At 37.2% G+C, this 20444-nt stretch overlaps 2 protein-coding genes across 3 annotated transcripts; both read left to right on the top strand.

Moving 5' to 3' along the window:
* Window positions 1-1389: 1389 nt before the first annotated feature.
* Window positions 1390-4882, top strand: LOC133741075 (probable mitochondrial import inner membrane translocase subunit TIM21). Of its 2 annotated transcripts, none has more exons than XM_062169013.1 (9): window positions 1390-1546; window positions 1650-1759; window positions 1850-1920; window positions 2015-2033; window positions 2694-2857; window positions 3266-3447; window positions 3563-3611; window positions 4143-4262; window positions 4403-4882. In XM_062169013.1, the coding sequence occupies exons 2-9, from the start codon at window positions 1675-1677 to the stop codon at window positions 4571-4573; spliced, it is 861 nt and encodes a 286-aa protein (XP_062024997.1). In that variant the 5' UTR covers window positions 1390-1546; window positions 1650-1674; the 3' UTR covers window positions 4574-4882. The 2 variants fall into 2 exon arrangements, with proteins under 2 accessions (XP_062024997.1, XP_062024996.1); XM_062169012.1 differs by having other exon boundaries at window positions 1391-1546; window positions 1850-1915.
* Window positions 4883-6702: 1820 nt separating this feature from the next.
* On the top strand, window positions 6703-20181 carry LOC133735361 (myosin-6). The gene is made up of 39 exons (XM_062162778.1): window positions 6703-7077; window positions 7969-8097; window positions 8274-8417; window positions 8608-8753; window positions 8846-9002; window positions 9169-9227; window positions 9338-9497; window positions 10140-10289; window positions 10378-10514; window positions 10611-10757; window positions 10864-10965; window positions 11411-11468; window positions 11556-11657; window positions 11924-11961; window positions 12066-12192; window positions 12303-12473; window positions 12564-12695; window positions 12789-12898; window positions 12999-13059; window positions 13696-13873; window positions 13995-14200; window positions 14404-14523; window positions 14738-14836; window positions 15625-15837; window positions 16033-16172; window positions 16363-16495; window positions 16592-16636; window positions 16724-16807; window positions 17052-17222; window positions 17388-17534; window positions 17670-17858; window positions 18109-18234; window positions 18356-18426; window positions 18510-18609; window positions 18698-18754; window positions 19079-19135; window positions 19265-19345; window positions 19458-19540; window positions 19672-20181. Exons 1-39 carry the CDS (start codon window positions 7075-7077, stop codon window positions 19784-19786), a joined length of 4548 nt encoding a protein of 1515 aa, XP_062018762.1. The 5' UTR covers window positions 6703-7074; the 3' UTR covers window positions 19787-20181.
* Window positions 20182-20444: the final 263 nt, after the last annotated feature.

Genomic DNA, 20444 nt, shown 5'->3' with positions numbered 1-20444 from the left:
TCTTGTAATATAAATCTTCAAAATCCGGCAGGTTGTTAGTAAGCTGGCAGGGAATTTGGGGATTGTGGAGGAATTCAGCTTCATTGATTTTTCCAAACGCCTCCTTCAGAAACCCCAACAATGAGTTGACCGCCGGTGAAGCACAACCCCCAAATTTCAGAACGACCCTATCATCTTGCTTCTGGTATTCGAGCTCAACGAACAGTTTCAAGGGGCTGTCGGAAACAACGATTTTATCATTTTTGTCGAAGAACTCCTTGTTTCTGATTTCTGCCTTCCGTTGAAGTGAACTGTATTGGTTAAACCTATTACTTTCCGAGAGTCGTCGAAGGTTGTCGACTTCCGCCCGGAGAATTTCGGGAAGGGTATGAACTTGGGGTGTCTCCGGCACTTCTCGTAACCGAAAAGTTGGCCGGAGTTGTGAGAATTTGCAGGCACATAGCCCAGGTTGGAGGGGCTGTTGGTCAGTGAAGGAGGAGGAGGAGGGGAAGGAGAGGGAGCAGAAGGTGGTGGTGATGGGCTTAGAAAGGCAGAAGCCTTGTCAATGCAACAAACATTTTGCTTGTTGAGAAAAGCTTGAAGCTATACCTATTTACACAAATTATCTCAGCAAAAGTAATAAGGAATCACAACATGGTCGAGATGACGGATGAAGTATTAGGTTCGAAAATGTAAAGTTTATATTTCAATTGTAAAAACAAATTTAAAATTGTTTATTTCAATACTGGATGAACATCATTTACGGTTGTACTCATTGTCCCCAGTTCAATAAATATTTAGGTTTATTCATTAAAAAAGAATTTGTGTATTTAAATTACCTTGTTGTTAGAAAGAAACTTCTTAATATCGTAAAGTTCATTTTCAATTGTAAAACAATCAATCATAATAATTAGTTTGCTAAATTATAGTCCAACACACCGAATATAGATTAAGGAGGGGAAAACCTAAACCATACATCTAGAGTGAAGAAATTAAAGCAAGAGTACACAAATCATATGAATAAACATCAATTTTACAATAAAACACAAAATCTCACAAGTTGGTATGCAAGTCATACAAGTTTAGAAATGTTTTCCCTAATTGCAATAAACTAATCTAATGTAGGAAGAATCATGCAACAATCACATGTCACAATTAATTGCAAAATAAATCTTAAGACCTATAAACATGCTATTTCTCTTCAAAATCATAACACATCGAGTCCATCCTTTCATCATCGGGGTTGGAAAGATATTAGGCACAACTTATTTTCAACAAAACTAAATAACAAAGAAACAAAGAAGGTCATCTAATTTAGAGGTTGAAAAAAAAAAAAAAAAAAAAAGGGGGAGAGAGAAAGAACTTCCACAAGCACAAGCCACTATGAAGGCCCATCAAGTTTTGATGGAACCAAGGCCCATATAAGTGCCAAACGAATTAAAACCGACCCGAGACCATGATCCATATTCCATAGCAACCACCACCGAAGCTCCAGTTTAAGGGTTTTAGAGGATTGAATAACAAAACCTAGACTCTCAACCCTACCCACCACACCGAACAATCATGGGTATGTCTCCGATCCCTCTTCATCCTCAAAGGGTTTTGACTTTTTTGAATGTTAAAGGGGTTTAGTTGACTCAGCAGATGCAATGCTTCTTTTTGATTCTCAGGGTCATACAAGTGTGCTCTGCAGCTATGGAGGAGAAAGCAATCAGATTTAGTTGGGGTTTTGCCAAAGATTTCAAGGGCTTTCCACACCCAGAAGACAACTTCAGATCAGGTATCTATGATTTTTGCTTCACTAGTGTTTCTAGCTTTTTAAAGGCTTCAACTTTTGTAAACTGTGGAGTTGGTGTTGGCAATGATGCAGCTACTGGGAATGGTGCAGTCTGGTGTTGCAAGGCAGTCTACTGCTTACTCAAGTCATTTGACCAGGGTGAGGTAATTGTGATATATTGGTTTTCACCAATCTCTTGCTTTTGCACATTGTAAGCTGATTTTTGTTTTTTGTTTTTTTGCTTTTTTGATTCTGCAGCGCATAGTTGGAACTGATGGTTAGTGATTCCTATCACGTACTCTGTTCTTGTTTATTGCTTATCCTATTAAAACCAGCTTCTTCTTTTTTATTAATATCAAACAGTTTGTTTTCGCTTCTTTTATGGAGTTTTTGTAGTTGAATGTTGATACTGCAACGATTTGAATGAATTAGGAAATGTGTGTGAGTGTGTGGTGGTGGGGGGATTGGGACTATCTACCTTCTGCAGGATGGTTTTTCTTTCCTCATAGGTCCAGTTTTCATTGAATTGCGGGTTGTGATAGAATTTCTAATGGAGTTTAGTGGCTTTTTCTTAAACCAAACCATCTTATATAATTACAGTGATCATTTGTTGTGCCTCCAAAACATTGAACTGACATTGATAGTTTGAATCTTGATGACTTGTTAGTTTCTACAGATAGTTTAGGATGTTCACATCTCTTTCACACTCTCTTAAACTGACATTTATGCTAGCAGATTGACTTTCTAAAATTGAATGTGTCTTAACATAGGGCTTTGATAAAGAAAGGTGATAAGTTCAACTTTTGAAGGGTCTGAACATGCGTTGGTCGTTTGGAAATCAATCAATGAGATGAACTGAGCAATTAGGAAAGTAGGCATTTGCATCACTGATTGGTTTATTATTTGTATCTTATTTTGATGAAATCATGTTTGGCAGGAATTTCGGTTCTGTCTGGAAGGAATTTTACTAGAGAATTAATCAATACTAAGTGGGCTCCATTACAACTTACGAGAAACTATGGAGCAAACAATGTTGTTCCTCGCTTTAGTAGAACCATGTCTTCAGAAGCTTCACAGAAACCGCGAAGAAATCGATCTGAGGTTAGAGTCTGAATCAAATTTCTAAAAGTTACATGTCCATTCTATTCTGTCTTCATATTTGTAGATGCATCATTAAGCCATGCAAACATCATCTGTTATTGATCTATGTTCATGTGCTTGATCGATCATATGCTGAATAGTACCATAGAAATCTGGTTGAAATATGTTAAACACGTGTCATTATCAATGTGAGGAAAACAGGCTAATTCTTGTCATTTCTTCAGATCAAAGTTTTAAAACCATCTTCCTGCTTGGGATTCTAAGATTCCGTGTGAATGTGTAAACATTAAGATAGTTGTATCAGCTCCTCAAAATAACAATCTCTTGCTCTGCGCATGAAATTGCTATTCTCTCTTGATAACGTTTAAACTTCTATGGTCTTAATTTGTCAACTATTTCCCTTTGCAGACTAAGAAAGACATATCCACTGTGGAGGAGCCTTTTGATGATGCTCCTACGTACAATATCCCTCAGAAGCCACTGACGTTTGTTGAGGGGGCATCCTATAGTGTTGTCATTCTTATCGGGTTTGGAATTGCTGGCTTGGCAGCATATGCCGTTTTTAAGGAGCTTATTTTTGAACCAAAAGAGTAAGTGGAACAACATATCTTATTTAAATTTCCTAGTTAAAATAATTGTCATGGTTATAAATGCTGTTCATTGTTCTTAAATATCACTATAATTTGACAACATGATCATTCACAGGTACAAAATCTTCAACAAGGCGCTTAAACGGATTCAAGATGATGCTCAGGTTAGTAAATCTTTTTGTCCTCCAAATTTCATGAACAACATATCTTTTAGGATTTAAGATGATTTCCTAAAAGGGGTTTCCACTTATGTGTGCTGGTCTCTGGTGCCTTGTGTTTTCTGATGGATTTTCAATTTCCTTTTAGACATTACTTGCATCATTTGTGCATTGTGTGGGTAGGCAGAAGCCTAAAAAGCAAAAAGTAGCATTTAAGGACTTAAAGTTTACTCCCAGTTGAAGCAAAAGGTGCCAGTAGTTAAATAAGCACTCATCTAGTGTTAAATCTAATAGTATTTAATATATGAGCTACATACTTAAGACATAATCAACGTATAAATGAAGTGTGCTCACACCTCACACCATTCTGATAAAATTCTGCTTTGGTGAGAATTCCACTTAAGTTTTTATACAGTACTATCATGGCATTGGAAAACATGATTGGTGGGATGGCCAAGTCAAATCAATGTTGCAGCATATATATTATCGTGGCAATACAGTATCTCATATTTTGTTACTTTGATTGTGTTTCATTAGGTTAGAATGAGGGTTGGATACCCTATCACAGGATATGGTCAAGAAAGTAGAAATCGTGCTGCTCGACAACGCATTCCAAACAGAATGTGGACTGATGAAGATGGTTTAGAGCACGTAGAGGTGACTTCCTTCTAGCATGTTGTGTTTGTCATTTGTCATTTGTCATTTTGAGTTTTGTAATTGTCCAAAATCTGTCTATCCTGAACTGCTATCTTTGGACTAGAATGCTAATTTCTGGTTGTATGCCCAATTGAATGTAGGTCAATTTCTATGTCCGTGGGCCGCACGGAGCTGGGAAAGTATTCGCTGAGATGTTCAAAGACGCAGACAAGAGGTGGAAATACACATATCTGGTTGTCGAGACAACATCACCTTCCCAATCACGTCTGATCCTAGAGTCCTATCTGCCGGAGTACAAGCCAGCCCCCTAGTCGCGCTCTTCAACAAGGTGTAACAAATTCCCTAGAGTTTAGACCTGTTAATAATCCCTCTCTTATCTTTTCCCCGTAATATCCTGGAAAAGGGTTAGCGCTGCTCTTCCCTAACTCTCCCAGAACAGTACCGAGCTTCAACTTTTGAATCCCCCGTCTTTATTTATCAACTCACATGAGAAAGTCTTAAGAGTACGTTTTTGATACACAATGACTCGTTTTTTTTTGCATATTGTTGTTCAAGTGGTTTGGCCTTTTCAATTAGAGAACGTGCATGTTGCTGTTTTAAGCAGGTAAACGTTTTCCTTCCTACTCAAATTGCGCTACAAAGTTATAACAATCATGCTGTCGTGGGCATTTTTGTCAACATCATGGTTTTAAGATTACGATCTTAATTACCCCAATTTGTTGTTAATCACCCCATAATTAGTTTTTTTTTTTTTTTAATTGAAAAAGCATAAATGTGACAGCTTCTTTTATATGATTGCAAATCTCCAATTTGAGCCCCGTGAGTCATGGCGGTGGATTGCACTTTTGGGGTACCGCGTCCCCATCAACGGCCTTGATTGCACCGCATTATTTCTCCTGGGATCTCCACCGTCAACTTGATTGACCCCATATTAGGTAGACAAGGAGTCGCTTTGCACGTCCAAAACTAAACAGATTGGGGCCGACACGCGCGGAAGAACGTGCAGATGACTTGCCTCAATACTTCAACTTCAAATACACGGTCGTGTTCCTCACGCGCTCTAGTTGTGTAGAGAGTTCGTAATGTGTGTGACACGGTGGGTTAACGGAATAAACCGAAGGGCGCGTGGTCGATTCCGACATCCTAAATTCGCTGGCTTACGTGGCCCCTTCTTATTGGCCTCCTTCTTTTACCATGTGCTTTTTTATTAGCGGATATTTTACCTCCGTATATACTTTTTTTTTTTTTTTTTTTTTTGAGAATGATCCCCCGTATATACTTTGTTTATGAGTCTTGGATGACATGTTTAGCTTAGGTATATTTGTGTATTTCCATAACTGCCCAGGAAGCTGGGATGTTATTACGAAGGTAGCCTTGTGAATTTTTCAATGGTCAAGTTTATACAATTTTAGACGCAATAATTTATCACTAAAAAAATTGGATTGCATTTACACTGATGCACGTCACATTGAAGACTTTTGGGATTCTAGATAATTAAGGACATAGAATCTTGTATATAAAGGGTAATTACCATGTTAAGTTGAGATAGTGCCATCAAGCAATAATGAAAACACCAAATTACTCATGGTTAACGATTGATTGAGGGTTTTTACCTTACAATATGATTACCAACTCTTACCTCCATATCGACCTATATCGTGTATTGAACAATGACTTGCACATAGCATATTTTGTCTTCTTCCATTAATGGATAATTTGTGAACAACACATTTGAATATTTGATAGTGCATAATGAATTCTTTGATGTATATTGAAAGTTCTCATAAACAATGATGTGTAGCCATATATTTGTTTTTACATAAAATTATTATTATAATAAAGAGTTTGTAACTTGTGAAAGTTAAAGAGTACCAAAGAACGAATTGGCATTTTCAATGTTGCCAATGCCAAACAAACTTGGAATTTTTTTATTTTTTTTTTGTGAAAGTTCATATTATGTGTTTTTTTTTTTTTTTTGGGGCCATTTATGTTTATAATATGTGCTAGTTTCATAGTAAAATGTACAATGCTTCCAATGGGTAGTAAAGACTAAAACAATTATTAGACTTTCAATTTTTATTTTTTCTAAAATCAAATTCAAAAAAAAAAAAAGTGGTAAAGAAAAAAACAACTTTACAAGAAGAAGACCTTTGACAACTGGAAAGAAAAGGAACAAGGAACAAGTTGACAAAAACCAAATACTTCAAAGTGAAGGTCTTGGAGTTAGTTTTACCGCCTCCCAAGTTCGAGAATTTCTGGGACCAGAAGACTTCGGACAACGAACAAAAGACGGTGTCTTTGGAGCCAACTGCCAAACATTCCGTTATTACCCTCGAGATCCGAGGGCATTTCCGGAAACGAAGCCATGGATTAGGCGTTTAATTTTTGTTAATTAAATTCCAAATATGAAACAATTTAGGGTAATAAAGGCTTAGAAAAAGAAAAATAAGACCAAAGTCCAAGCAAGCAAAGGCTGGATAGAGGAGAAGCAGTAAAACAAAGCAACTAAGGAAAGGAAACAAAAGAAGAACAGCATCTTGTGGGGGGTGGCTTAATCTCTTCTTCAAGTTATTTTGGACCTGTTGAAGGGTTTAAGCTTCTCATTTCTCTCAAATCAAATCATTGTTTTTTATTCTTTCCCATTTTATTGGTTTTTGGATTGGTTTGGGGGGAATAGACCAAGTAAAGATTGGAGCCTTGGAGGGGCAAAGTTTGAAGCTTTGAAGGGTTTTGGTGCTGGGTTTGAATGGTTGTTGTTGGAGTAGATCCAGAAGCAAAGCTGTGTCTCTGATCCGATCAGTTCTCGGCGTGAATGGTATTTTTTTGTTATGTGTTTTTGTTTTGTTTTTGATTTGTTGGAAGTTCTGGGCTGTCATAAAAAAGTATGGAACTTGTGTTTGTGAATGTGAGTTCTTGATGATTTGGTGGTTGCCAATGGTGTTTATGTTGTTGGTGGACTGATCTGTGTTTGGGATGAAGCAGAAGAGAGATTTGATCTAGCTTAGGACTAGAGTTTTTAGAAATGAGAGGTTATAACTCAATGTGATTACTACTTTTGGGATATTTGTTTGGGGGGTTGTGCTGAAATTTGACTCATGGGTTGAATGGTTCAACTTCCCTAGGCTGAAAATGCGATTGGTAATGCTGCAGATTCATGACCACATCCAAGTTTGTGATGGAAGTGGAATTGGATGCCCGTATTCGAACTTAATGGAATGGTGGCTTTTTATGCCATTGAATTTTTGATTGAGTTCGAACTTTGAGCGTTCAAGTCCACGGCTTATGCTATGCTGAAAATCTAGCTTATTAAGTTCCACATTCTCAATTTTTCTAGCTTATTTACTATTGACTTGATATAAACCTTGTATACTCCTTTCCCGTCTGAGGGTTTAAGGGCTTTTTGTTAATTAATGCGATGGGATGTCGGATTTGTTTACATTTCCTTACGATTTGGGATCGGCATTTTGTATTTGCTAGTGTGCATATGCTGATTCTTCTGCTTAGTTCTGTAAAATTTCTTGGTATTGAAAACAGAGAGTGTTTTAGCTTTGTTATTGCCAGGGGCACTAATTCTTGGTTGTCTTTAAATGTTCACTGAATGCTTCTTACTTCTAACTATGATAACTCACTTAATACAACTGCAAGTCTGCAACAAACAAAGCAATTCAATTTTATATGTTAACTGTTGAAACTCTTTGCTTGGTAGGCTGCTCCTGTAAGTCCTGTGGTTGGATCTCTTGTTTGGGTGGAGGATTCTGAAGAAGCATGGCTAGATGGTGAAATCGTGGAGGTTAAAGGTGAAGAGATCAAGGTTCTCTGCACTTCAGGGAAGACGGTAAGTGCATTATGAATTATACTACTATGTTGTGCATGCCAATTTCAATTAATTATGTTCTATGCTGAATATGGTGCACAGTTATTTGCTTTGAGTCATCTTTGCAATTGTGTACTTGATATAACTCCCGACTTTTCATTCCTCACTAATCCCATTTTTTTCATGTGAAATTGCAGGTTGTTGTTAAAACTTCCAATGCCTATCCCAAAGATCCTGAAGCTCCACCATGTGGAGTGGATGATATGACAAAGTTAGCTTATTTGCATGAACCAGGAGTTCTAGATAATCTAAGATCAAGATATGATATAAACGAAATATATGTAAGTATGCATAAACAAAAAATTTCTTCTATTTAAATATTTTTCCTGTATATATTCCATCTGGTTTTGCTAGTGGGGAGGGAGCGATAAGGTATATCCTGCATGTTTGTGATGCACAGGCGTGTGAAGTTCCTTTCAGTTGTTTTATTATGTGAAGGGTAATTGTCTGACATAATGAGTGTGCTTCCAGACTTATACAGGGAACATTTTGATCGCTGTGAACCCTTTCATGAGACTACCTCATCTTTATGATAGCCATATGATGGCACAATATAAAGGGGCAGCCTTTGGTGAGTTGAGTCCACACCCCTTTGCTGTTGCTGATGCTGCATATAGGTATGTTGTCATATCTCATTGTAGCTTGTTTATATGGTCTCTGGTTCTCTCTTCTTGCACATTGAAGTAAAATTCCATTCATTTGGTTACAGACTGATGATTAATGACGGAGTAAGTCAGGCAATATTGGTTAGTGGTGAGAGTGGGGCTGGTAAAACAGAAAGCACCAAATTGCTTATGCGGTATCTTGCTTACATGGGAGGGAGAGCTGTTGCTGAAGGGAGGACTGTTGAGCAGCAAGTCCTGGAGGTACGAAGGATTGAACCTCAGTTTGTGTGGCAAACTTAGATGAGAAACCAAAAAGCTTGTCAGATTTTATCATGTTTATTGGTCGACAACTGTTTTCTTTATAATTTTGAAGTTTATCACTTTATCCATATGACATGAACTTATTTTGGTTTTGTTTGATTTTCAGTCCAATCCTGTTTTGGAAGCATTTGGTAATGCAAAAACTGTTAGAAACAATAACTCCAGGTGGGATGATCTTTATTTAGAACGTTCCCTTTCCACACCCTAATTTCTGCATACTACATGTTTGATTGGGATATGCATTTATTTTGTGTTGTGTCTTGCGGTTGCTACAGTCGTTTTGGTAAATTTGTGGAGATTCAGTTTGATCAGAGGGGGAGAATATCTGGAGCTGCTATAAGAACTTATTTGCTCGAAAGATCACGTGTTTGTCAGGTGTCCAATCCTGAGAGAAATTATCATTGTTTCTACATGCTTTGTGCTGCTCCACCAGAGGTAATGAATCTTGGCTTCATATGACTGGACTACCTTTACAATAGTCAGGAACCTTACGTGTTGCACATTTGGTCCTAGTGTTTCTGTATCCCTTGGCATTTGGATCGATTTTTTTTTTCTTAATTAATTGAGTCTGCCTTGAGAAAAGATCTAAACTATGGATTCAAATACTGAGAAGAGCTTGAATGCCCTCTCTTGATTGAAAATTTCATTTCTTGTAACGAATTACACCCCATGCATATTTTTATTTTCAATTTTTTTGTCATGACATGCACATTAAAACCTCAGAGCAGCCAACATTGATTTTAGGAGGTCAGAATTGTGATATGATATTAGAATTCTGTATTCTTTACCCAACCAAATCCTATGGACAATGTAGCATTTGCCTAAATCTTTTAAGACCATGTATGGATTATGGAACATTTAAAAAAAAAAAAAGTATGGATTATGGAAGCTATATGTTTAGAATATCTTATTCATATGAGCCATCTACTGATCTACATGTCAAATAGCATTCTATTGTTTTTCACTCTCTCTCCCACTATCTCTTACAATCAAATTATGTCCATCTAGAAGCAGATACACTCTTTTCTATGTAATTATCATTTTTTTTCTTTACAACTTGTTCTCTGTTATTTGCAGGATGTTCAGAGGTACAAATTGGGACACCCAAGAACATTTCATTATTTAAATCAATCAGATTGCTATGAGTTGGATGGGGTTGATGATTCTGAAGAGTACAAGGCAACACGGAAGGCAATGGATATTGTTGGAATAAGTACTGATGAACAGGTACTTTTATAGGAGGTAGCTTCAAGTGATAGGAGCCTTCACAAATAGCCTGAATGTTAATTCTAATTTTTATTTCTACTGCATTTAGGATGCAATATTTCGAGTTGTGGCAGCAGTTCTGCATCTTGGAAACATTGAATTTGCAAAGGGAAATGAAATGGACTCGTCCATGCCAAAAGATGAAAAATCTTGGTTCCACCTGAGAACTGTTGCTGAGCTTCTAATGTAAATATTCTATTTCATTGACCCATTAGAATACAATGCTCTTAATTTAAGTCTGGCTCTCCATGTCTTCATTAAGTAATGCAATCCTATTTTCAGGTGTGATGTGAAGGCACTGGAAGATTCTCTTTGCAAACGTGTAATTGTAACTCGTGATGAAACAATCACAAAGTGGCTGGATCCTGAAGCCGCAGCTGTCAGCAGAGATGCTCTGGCCAAAGTTGTGTACTCCAGGCTGTTTGATTGGTAAGTTTTTATATAATTATAGCTTGATAGAAGCTATATTTCTGTGGACCTTTTCTTTCGCTTGCTCTTTAATTGCTCTCTCTCTCTCTCTCTCTCTGTCATGCAGGCTTGTAGACAAGATTAACAATTCAATTGGGCAAGACCCCAACTCAAAGGTTTTAATTGGTGTTCTGGACATTTACGGATTTGAGAGTTTCAAGACCAACAGGTGCTTAAACAGTATGCCTTTTGTTTTTATCATTTATGATTTTTTTTTTGTCAAGTGCTTAAACATTCCCCTCACCCCAGTACAAGCACGTGTTTTAGATCTGAAATAGTTGAGGCAGCCCTATCATCTCCCATCAGTTGTTCAAAGTCACTACTCAGAAAAAAAGTAATTTCTCATGGTTATACTGGTCCAATGAGCTCCAGTGAACACATTATGTTTTCCTACCCAAACTTGTTGAGGATTGTAAAGTTATTATAGTTTACATTTACTCTTCCTACTTTGTTGGTGCATGCGGGTTGACTGGAAAACCACAGTATGAGAGCAAGATTTTGGCCCTACTTTATGTGAAGTTCTAAGATGCATAATATAGTTTGATTGACATTCGAGTTACAGAATGTGACCCCAGTTTAAAGAGTTGCTTTCTGGGTTCTTTTTTCTGATGCAGTTTTGAGCAGTTTTGTATCAATTTGACGAATGAGAAGCTTCAGCAACATTTCAATCAGGTTTGACTGAAGAGGCTTTTTATGTTCTCTAGTATCCTTGGAATATCTTCAGTACATCTATATTGGTTGCATCTTTTTATTTGGCAGCACGTTTTTAAAATGGAGCAAGAAGAATATACAAAAGAAGAAATTGATTGGAGTTACATTGATTTTGTTGACAATCAAGATATCCTAGATCTAATTGAAAAGGTTTGTACTCTCTAATTGTGCATGGAGTCCTGAATAAATTTTCCTTCATGATATTTTCTTGACAACAGTTTACCATTTTCAGTGTTGCAAGGTAATTCTGTTTTCATTTCTGTCACTGTTTAACAGACATTACTGCCAAAAAAAAACATTACTTTTCGCTAAATTGAAAATTGAGTGAATATACTGCAAAATAGTAAATGTGTATATTTTATTGATGACTCTATTTAATAAAGTTATAATTTATATGTTTTGATATCTGATTTCAGAAACCTGGTGGTATAATTGCTCTTCTAGATGAAGCTTGGTAAGTGTAGTACTTCAGACCTTTTATAACACATGGGAAATCAATCACCCATTGATAGTTTGACATTTTTGCTGGTGAGATAACTGAGTCTTGTTTTTTTGTAGTATGTTTCCAAGATCGACTCATGAAACATTTGCCCAGAAGTTATATCAGACATTCAAGAATCATCAACGCTTCAGTAAACCAAAATTGTCACGGACTGACTTCACAATTGGCCATTATGCTGGTGATGTAAGTATGCTTTGTTTGCCCAAGTGTTATGAGTACTTTTGGTTTTAGTTTGTTGTATGCTTTATTAAGAGTTAGACCCAACTAGTAATAAGGTTTGATATAATTTCCAGGTCACTTATCAAACAGAATTGTTTCTGGACAAGAACAAGGACTATGTGGTTGCTGAACATCAGGCACTTTTATGTGCTTCCAAATGTTCCTTTGTCTCAGGCTTGTTTCTGTCTTTAGTTGAGGATTCAGCTAAGTCGTCAAAGTTCTCTTCTATCGGTTCTCGGTTTAAGGTCTGATTATTTTAATATTCTTTGAAGGTATATAATTGGTTTATATCTTTACTTGTGTTGGTTATGATACCTCATTTGTACTTTATGCAGCTACAATTGCAACAATTGCTTGAAACTCTCAGTCACACAGAGCCACATTATATTCGCTGTGTAAAACCCAATAATGTTCTTAAACCTGCAATCTTTGAGAACAAGAATGTTTTGCAACAACTACGGTGTGGGGTAAGAGGGTGTCATATTCAGATTACTTTTTTTTCTTTTTCTTTTTCCCATGTTGTATTAAATTTCCTGCACTTATGTATGGTCTCAATTCAGGGTGTCATGGAGGCAATCAGGATAAGTTGTGCTGGATATCCTACTAGAAAACCGTTTGCTGAATTTGTAGACCGATTTGGCCTTCTTGCACCTGAAGTTTTGGATGGAAGGTGCTTTTCTTCTTGGCTGGACTTTGTTATGCATTGATATAGTGTCATATCAATACAGGTGCTAACTTCTTTTTCTTCTACTTATCTTCTTCCGTTGTAGTACTGATGAGGTCAATGCTTGCAAAAGACTTTTAGAGAAGGTGGCCTTAGAAGGCTATCAGGTAATGATTTCTTGATGATAAATTTTCCTTAAACTTATTCTCACGGTTTTCATCTATCACTTTAGTTTTTGCTGCATAGTTTCAGTGCAAATTACGTTCAATCTTGTAGCTTTTTAATGTCTTTGTATATCTTTTGCTTAGGATTTTTTTCTGAAGATGTGTCTGATTATTATTGGAGTTATTATAGTTGTCTAGCCGAAATGTATTTCCTCTGCCTAGAAAATGGCATATGTGTCATAACTCCTTCAGCATAAGGAAGGCTGGCTGCTAGTTATGATCACCAGTTGGTTGTCGGCAGGTCACACATTCACTTCACTGCATCCAACAAGCATGATTTTCTTTTAATGACTCCAACACATAAATGATATGTCAAGTTGCAAACAAGTTGTTGGTCATCAATATTGCGTTGTACGATGATGGACCAAAAAACACTGTTTGCATTTTTATTAGTCCATGTCAGTGATCATAATGCCATTTTGCTAACAGGAAGGGCTAGAATATAGGTTTCCATTAAATGGAGTTGTTATCATTATTGGTTCCTTTAGTTAAGATAAGTTTGATACTTGATTGCACATGCCATACATTGATTTTGTGTTTAAATTTTCCAAATCGATCTTAACTTGTTCATGTTTTCAGATTGGTAAGACAAAGGTCTTTCTTAGAGCTGGGCAGATGGCAGAACTGGATACTCGTAGAACCGAGGTCTTAGGACGATCTGCTAGTATCATTCAAAGGAAGGTTCGATCTTATTTGGCTCGAAGAAGTTATGCCAAACTTCGTGTTTCTGCAATACTCATTCAGTCGGCTTGCAGAGGTAAGGTTTCTAAAGATTACAGATGATCTCGAGTTTCAAAGCTATATTACTGTGCCTCCTTCTACTGAGACCTTGAGATTTTTTCATAATTGTTGTGTCACATGGTTTGTGTCAATTGTAGGACAACTTGCTCGACATGTTTACGAGGGTTTGCGGAGAGAAGCTTCCTGTCTGATGATCCAAAGGCATCTGCGCATGTATTTTGCTAGGAAAGCTTACCAAGATTTGTATTTCTCTGCTGTATCTATTCAGACAGGCATCCGAGGGTTGACTGCTCGTAATGAGCTACGCTTAAGAAGGCAGACTAGAGCAGCAATTATCATCCAGGTATAATAATTCATTGACAAAATAGATCATTGAAATTTGTTTTTTTTCCCCGGCAAGTGGACCTTTTATTTGAAATGTCAATACCAATTTTGAACTATCTGTGAACGGTTCTTTTAGTAGTCCAATTGTGCCCTTCAATATCAAAATATTTTGGTTTCATGTAATTTTCCTGAAGATATTTCGAATTATTTTGGTAACTGCAGAGCCACAGTCGCAAATTTTTGGCACGTTTGCATTATACAAGGACAAAGAAAGCTGCAATCACCACACAGTGTGCTTGGAGGGGAAGAGTTGCTCGTTTAGAACTACGAAAACTTAAGATGGTAAATTTATCCTTTAATTTTCTTCTCACAGCTGTTCTTATGCTAGACCTCTGTTCAACATGTTACCGACTCCAAAAGTTTTGTGATAATGTCTTGTTTTGTTTCTTTCATTATGTGGTCTTTCCGAAGCAGATAAACTGTTGAGTTTGTCAATTTTTAACTTTCCGCAACTTGACTTTTGATGATCTCATTTCTTTATTGTAAAATTATACAGGCTGCAAGAGAAACGGGAGCCCTCCAAGCTGCCAAAAATAAATTGGAAAAGCAAGTTGAAGAATTGACATGGAGATTACAACTGGAGAAGCGCATGAGGGTATGCATGGCTATGAATTTACTGCAAGTTGTGATACTAGAAATGCAACTAATCAGAATGGTCTTGCTTGATTTTTAATTATTACTATTGTTCTTGATTTAGGTTCTTTAACTAAGGATAATGTGAAATTGTTGCATGTTATCTGTTGATAAACATTTAGTGTTGGTGAAGAGTGAATAGTGAAGTGGAAAGACCTTATTCTTTGAGCTTCCATTGTCTATGTGTCCCTTCCTGGTGATATATCAGAATAAACCTGTTTTTTCTCCCCCCCCCCCCAAGACTTGTGCAAAGGTTTCCAAAACTCACCTTCCAGAAACTATTGTCACGGGAAGGGCTGGACCAATTTAGGGGTCTAGGCTTAGCGTTGGCTTGGATTCCTGTTGCACTTTCAACTGACAAAGTTGACCAAAGCTGCCCAGGGAAAAAATAAATTTATTAAAAAAAAAAATCTGGGTATCGCAGGCCGGGCCATTACCATTTGGCCAATTGGCCTCGGTCTATGTTGGGGCTTTGGCCTGATGGATCGGACCTCAGGTCACTGGGTCAAATGCTGCTGTTTATCCCCCTCCCAGTCTTATTCATGTGGGAGGTGGTGTCACTGGGGGGGGGCACAACTAATCTGCTAATGATTTTTGTTGCCACCGTGTGTTTTGTGGTCATGAATAATGTATCCAGCTTGAAAATGGTGTGTTGGGAAAATCAAACAACATATATTGGGACAAAAGGACAATAAATGTGCTTGCCTTTATCTATGATGTTTTCCATTTCTAATATTTTGCTGCTTCTAGGCCGACTTGGAAGAAGCTAAAACACAAGAAAATGAAAAACTGAAGTCTGCTTTGCAAGAGATGCAAGTTCAATTTAAAGAAACTAAGGTGACGTTTGAGAAGGAACGTGAGGCTGCAAGAAGAGCAGAAGAAAAAGTCCCAATAATACAGGAGGTTCCAGTTGTTGACCATGCCATGATGGACCAGCTAACGAATGAAAATGAAAAGCTCAAGGTAAGGTGGCCAGAAGTATAGAATGTACAATTTGCTGAAGAGTATTCTATTCTTTTAGTGAATCTGATGCCCTATTGAGATAGTACAGTTAGTTTGGGAAAATGAACTCGTCCATTTCTGTTTTTGTTTTTGTTGATGTGATTCTAACTTCACATCCCTATTTGCTGAGGTGTTGCTCCTCTGATATATCTGCAGGCTTTGGTGAACTCACTTGAAAAGAAAATTGATGAAACAGAGAAAAAATATGTAGAGGCAAACAAAATTAGTGAGGAAAGGTTGAAGCAAGCTTTGGATGCAGAATCAAAAATACTTCAGTTAAAGACTACCATGCAAAGGTTCTTTCATTACCCTTCTTTTCTGTAATAGGCTGACACGTGGATTGATTTATGGTCCAATTTGAACGTAATTCGGCTTTGTTACAGATTTGCATTTAATTTGCTACTAGTCATGCATTCATGCTCTCTCTGCGTCTGCCTTTCCTGTCCCAGTTTGTGTCATAGTGATTGATGTTACTTTAATTTGTAGGATTCAAGAAAAATTTTCTGACATTGAATCTGAAAACGAAGCTCTTCGTCTGCAATCCTTACAAAGTACGCCTGTTAAAAAGGCATCAGAGCATCCACGTATTCCACCTATTCCATCAACTCCGGAAACTCAGGTTATCCCTCTCCCCCACACCGCACGTGCTCTCTCTCTCTCTCTCTCTCCTCTCATTCTCGCCATTTATTTATTTATTATTATTATTTTGTTGCAGAGGTTGGAAAATGGTCACCACTCTAGTGAAGAAGACGGAGCCAATGTAACTTACCTTTACTTTTCTTCATTTCCATCAATCTTCTTTTAGCTTTATTGTATTTTCTGGCAGTTGAACGAGTTGTCTTTTCAGGAATTACAGAGTGCAACACCTGTGAAGAAGTTCGGCACAGAAGCTGATAGCAAGTTGAGGAGATCTATTGTTGAACGGCAACATGTATGTTCTTAGTAACACAAGAATATTTTCATCTTGTCTTGCCCCTCCCCCCTTATTTTCTCATTTGTCTTTCTTTTTTCTGGTCAGAGGTTAAAGTTTCACTAATGCATATTTCATATGTCTTGCCTTCCTCTAGACTCAGCACCTGAGCGTGCTCTGTGCACTGGCTGTGCCTTTTCCCTTACTCCTGTTCTTTCTTAGTAGGCGCCCTTCATTAACGCATTGACTTGTACTTTTTCCACAGGAGAGTGTTGATGCTCTTATCAAGTGTGTTGTGAAAAACATAGGATTCAGTCAGGGAAAACCTGTTGCAGCTTTTACAATCTACAAATGTCTTCTCCAATGGAAATCTTTTGAGGCTGAAAGAACTAGTGTCTTTGATCGTCTCATCCAGATGATTGGTTCAGAAATTGAGGTACCTGACTTAATCTATGTGTTATTATAGGAAGTGATTTCTGAACTGAAATGTGATACTTGAATCAATGTTTTTGATCTGTACTTGTGATAAAAATTCAAAGACAAAAATGATCATAAAATGTTTAACCGACCAACATTGGTCATATGTCTTGATTGATTCCAGAACCAAGACAACAATGACCACATGGCTTACTGGTTATCAAATACTTCTGCATTATTATTCTTGCTCCAACGAAGTCTGAAGGCTGCTGGTACAACTTCACACCGGAAACCATCTGCTCCAACATCTCTCTTTGGGAGGATGACCATGGTATCAAAAATCTTCTCACTATATTATCTCTCCTTTTTTTTCTCTTCTTTTTACACTTTATATTTTTTTGAGATGCGTTATAACAAACGTATCACAGATGTCACTCTTGTCCTTAATATGGTTCTCTAATTGTAGGGTTTTCGCTCATCCCCTTCTTCTGCAAATCTTCCTGCACCTGCACTTGATGTAGTACGCCAAGTGGAGGCTAAGTACCCAGCATTACTTTTCAAGCAGCAGCTTACAGCCTATGTGGAGAAAATATATGGCATACTTCGAGACAACTTGAAAAAGGAATTATCATCATTGCTTTCTTTGTGTATCCAGGTATACTGAATTCTATATAATCTGTGTGTGATTGGGATAAAGGTGTTGATCCTGCCAAAGGGGGCTGTGGCTGTGATACCATCTATAAATTCATTTGATTGAATTATGCGACTTTGACTTTTGAAGCTCTTTTCTTGACTTCTGAATCGTAGATTGTCATTTTCATTGAGTTCCTTTGTCCTATGCTTTGTTTTCTTTTCTCTTAATAACTTTGGTTTTTTTCCTTTCTGTTGCTACATTAATGGTATAGGCACCAAGAACAGCAAAGGGTGTACTAAGATCTGGGAAGTCCTTTGGTAAAGATTCTCCTGCAAGTCACTGGCAGAGCATTATTGATAGCCTTAGCACTTTCCTTAGCACCTTGAAAGAAAATTTTGTAAGAAACTTATAGTACTTTTGTTTGACTATGCTTTACCAATTGATGCCACTCTCTTTATTTGGTCTTATTCTTTTCTTCGTCTTGAAGCATAAAATTGATTGTGGTATTGGGGTTTCAGGTGCCTCCTATTCTTGTCAAGGAGATCTACACTCAGACTTTCTCATACATTAATGTGCAGCTCTTTAATAGGTAATTACTTCTTTCTTCTTGGCAATTGTATAACTTCTGCTGAAATAATGTTCAACTATACTGATCATGCTTTACTTTTGCAGTCTTCTTCTGCGCCGTGAATGCTGTACATTCAGCAATGGGGAATATGTCAAATCTGGATTGGCTGAGTTGGAGCTATGGTGTTGCCAAGCCAAAGAAGAGGTCTTTTTCCATTCTTTAACTTAAGCACCTGCACAGATCTCTAGTGTTTTTCTGACTTTCATGACTCCTCCATCTCTTTGAATTGCAGTATGCAGGCTCATCTTGGGATGAACTTAAGCACATAAGACAAGCTGTTGGTTTCCTGGTATGTTTTTTATCAAAATATCATAGTATATATCATGTGTTGCACTCAGGTCAATTTGGTTATTTGAGATCTGATACATATACCAATTAGCATGGATGACACAACAATCCCTCAATTTTGGATGCTTGTTTATTAGTTGAAAGAATGTAGCATAAATGTTATTCACTTATTGACTTGCATTGGAATGTCTGTCCTGTATTTAGTAGTGTCTTACTGACCTCCATAATTTGGGGTCTTCCTGTCTCTCTTTCTTACACTTACTAGGCCCAACTATAATTATATTGCTATATAGCATAGTTGATATTAATTCACGTTGATTAACAGGTCATTCATCAGAAGTACAGGATTTCTTATGATGAAATTATCAATGATCTGTGTCCTGTGAGTCTCTCTCTCTCTCTCTCTCTCTCTCTCTCTCTCTCTCTCTCTCTCTCTCTCTCTCCAGCATATTTTCCACACAATTCTCTTCCTCTGTTTTTCTCACACATATCAATGCCTTGGTTTCTTCAGATCCTGAGTGTTCAGCAACTTTATAGAATATGCACTCTCTACTTTGATGACAACTACAATACCCGAAGTGTATCTCCAGATGTAAGTTTGTTTATGGATTAGGATGATACCTCCTTAGTTGCAGTCATTGGATGCATATAGTTGTTCAGTGAATCTGGGTCTTAGCAGTGGCTGTTTTTATCATATGTTACAGGTAATATCCAGTATGAGAATACTCATGACGGAGGACTCTAACAATGCTGTCAGCAACTCATTTTTGTTGGATGATAATTCTAGGTTGGGATCTCGTCTATCATTAATATGCTGTCGCTGATGGAATTCCTATATGTTTTACTGTAAATGAATTTTTCATCTTAGTTTTAGTTATAAAGAAAACTGGTTACTAAAACATGCTTCTTCATACACAGCATCCCTTTCTCGGTTGAAGACCTCTCTACTTCCCTGCAAGAGAAGGATTTCACCGATGTCAAACCAGCAGACGAACTTCTTGAGAATCCTGCCTTCGAATTTTTACACGAGTAGGGCTAAGGAAGCTCAAGTTTTTTTTTTATTTTTCACAAGTTAGGCAGTAAATCAAATTATATTGCATTTGTTGTTGTAAATCTTGTTTTTTTTTTTTTTTTTCTTTTAAGCCGTTTTATATCCATGCCCCTTCTGTTTATTCTTTCATTGTGGCATTCAAATTGTATAGTCCTCATCATTATAAGGGGCAACAATACATAGAAGTGGGTGTGTATTTTTTTTTTTTCCCCTTCCGTCTTGTTTTGTCTGCCATTTTGCGGAGCAAGATATAGGAAGTCCAGTATAGACGAATGTCTTGTGGTAGCTTAGCTATTGCTGTAGCCACCAATTTTCGTTGTACAAAAAGAAGTATATATACAACATAAATATATAATTTTTTGATGTTTTCGGTCTCAGATTCTGGAGAAGTTTGAAAATTCATTAGAGATTATAAAGAAATCACCTCTTAAGCACACTGAGCAATTTTGGGCGTTCCTTTGTTGGCATGCCTAGGACTCAACCCTAAATCTGAGGCTGTAGTCGCCCTTCACACAAATTTAGGGCTTTAGATATGTAATGTTTGTTTGTTTGTTTTTTTTTTTTTTTTTTTTTTTAGAAAAAGGGCGGTGCGGCAGCCCTCAAGCCTTGATTAAAAAAACTGTCGAATACAAGGCGGGGC

This window comes from Rosa rugosa, chromosome 3, assembly GCF_958449725.1.
Source record: "Rosa rugosa chromosome 3, drRosRugo1.1, whole genome shotgun sequence".
NCBI lineage: Eukaryota > Viridiplantae > Streptophyta > Magnoliopsida > Rosales > Rosaceae > Rosa > Rosa rugosa.
This window is presented reverse-complemented; position numbering and strand designations above follow the sequence as displayed.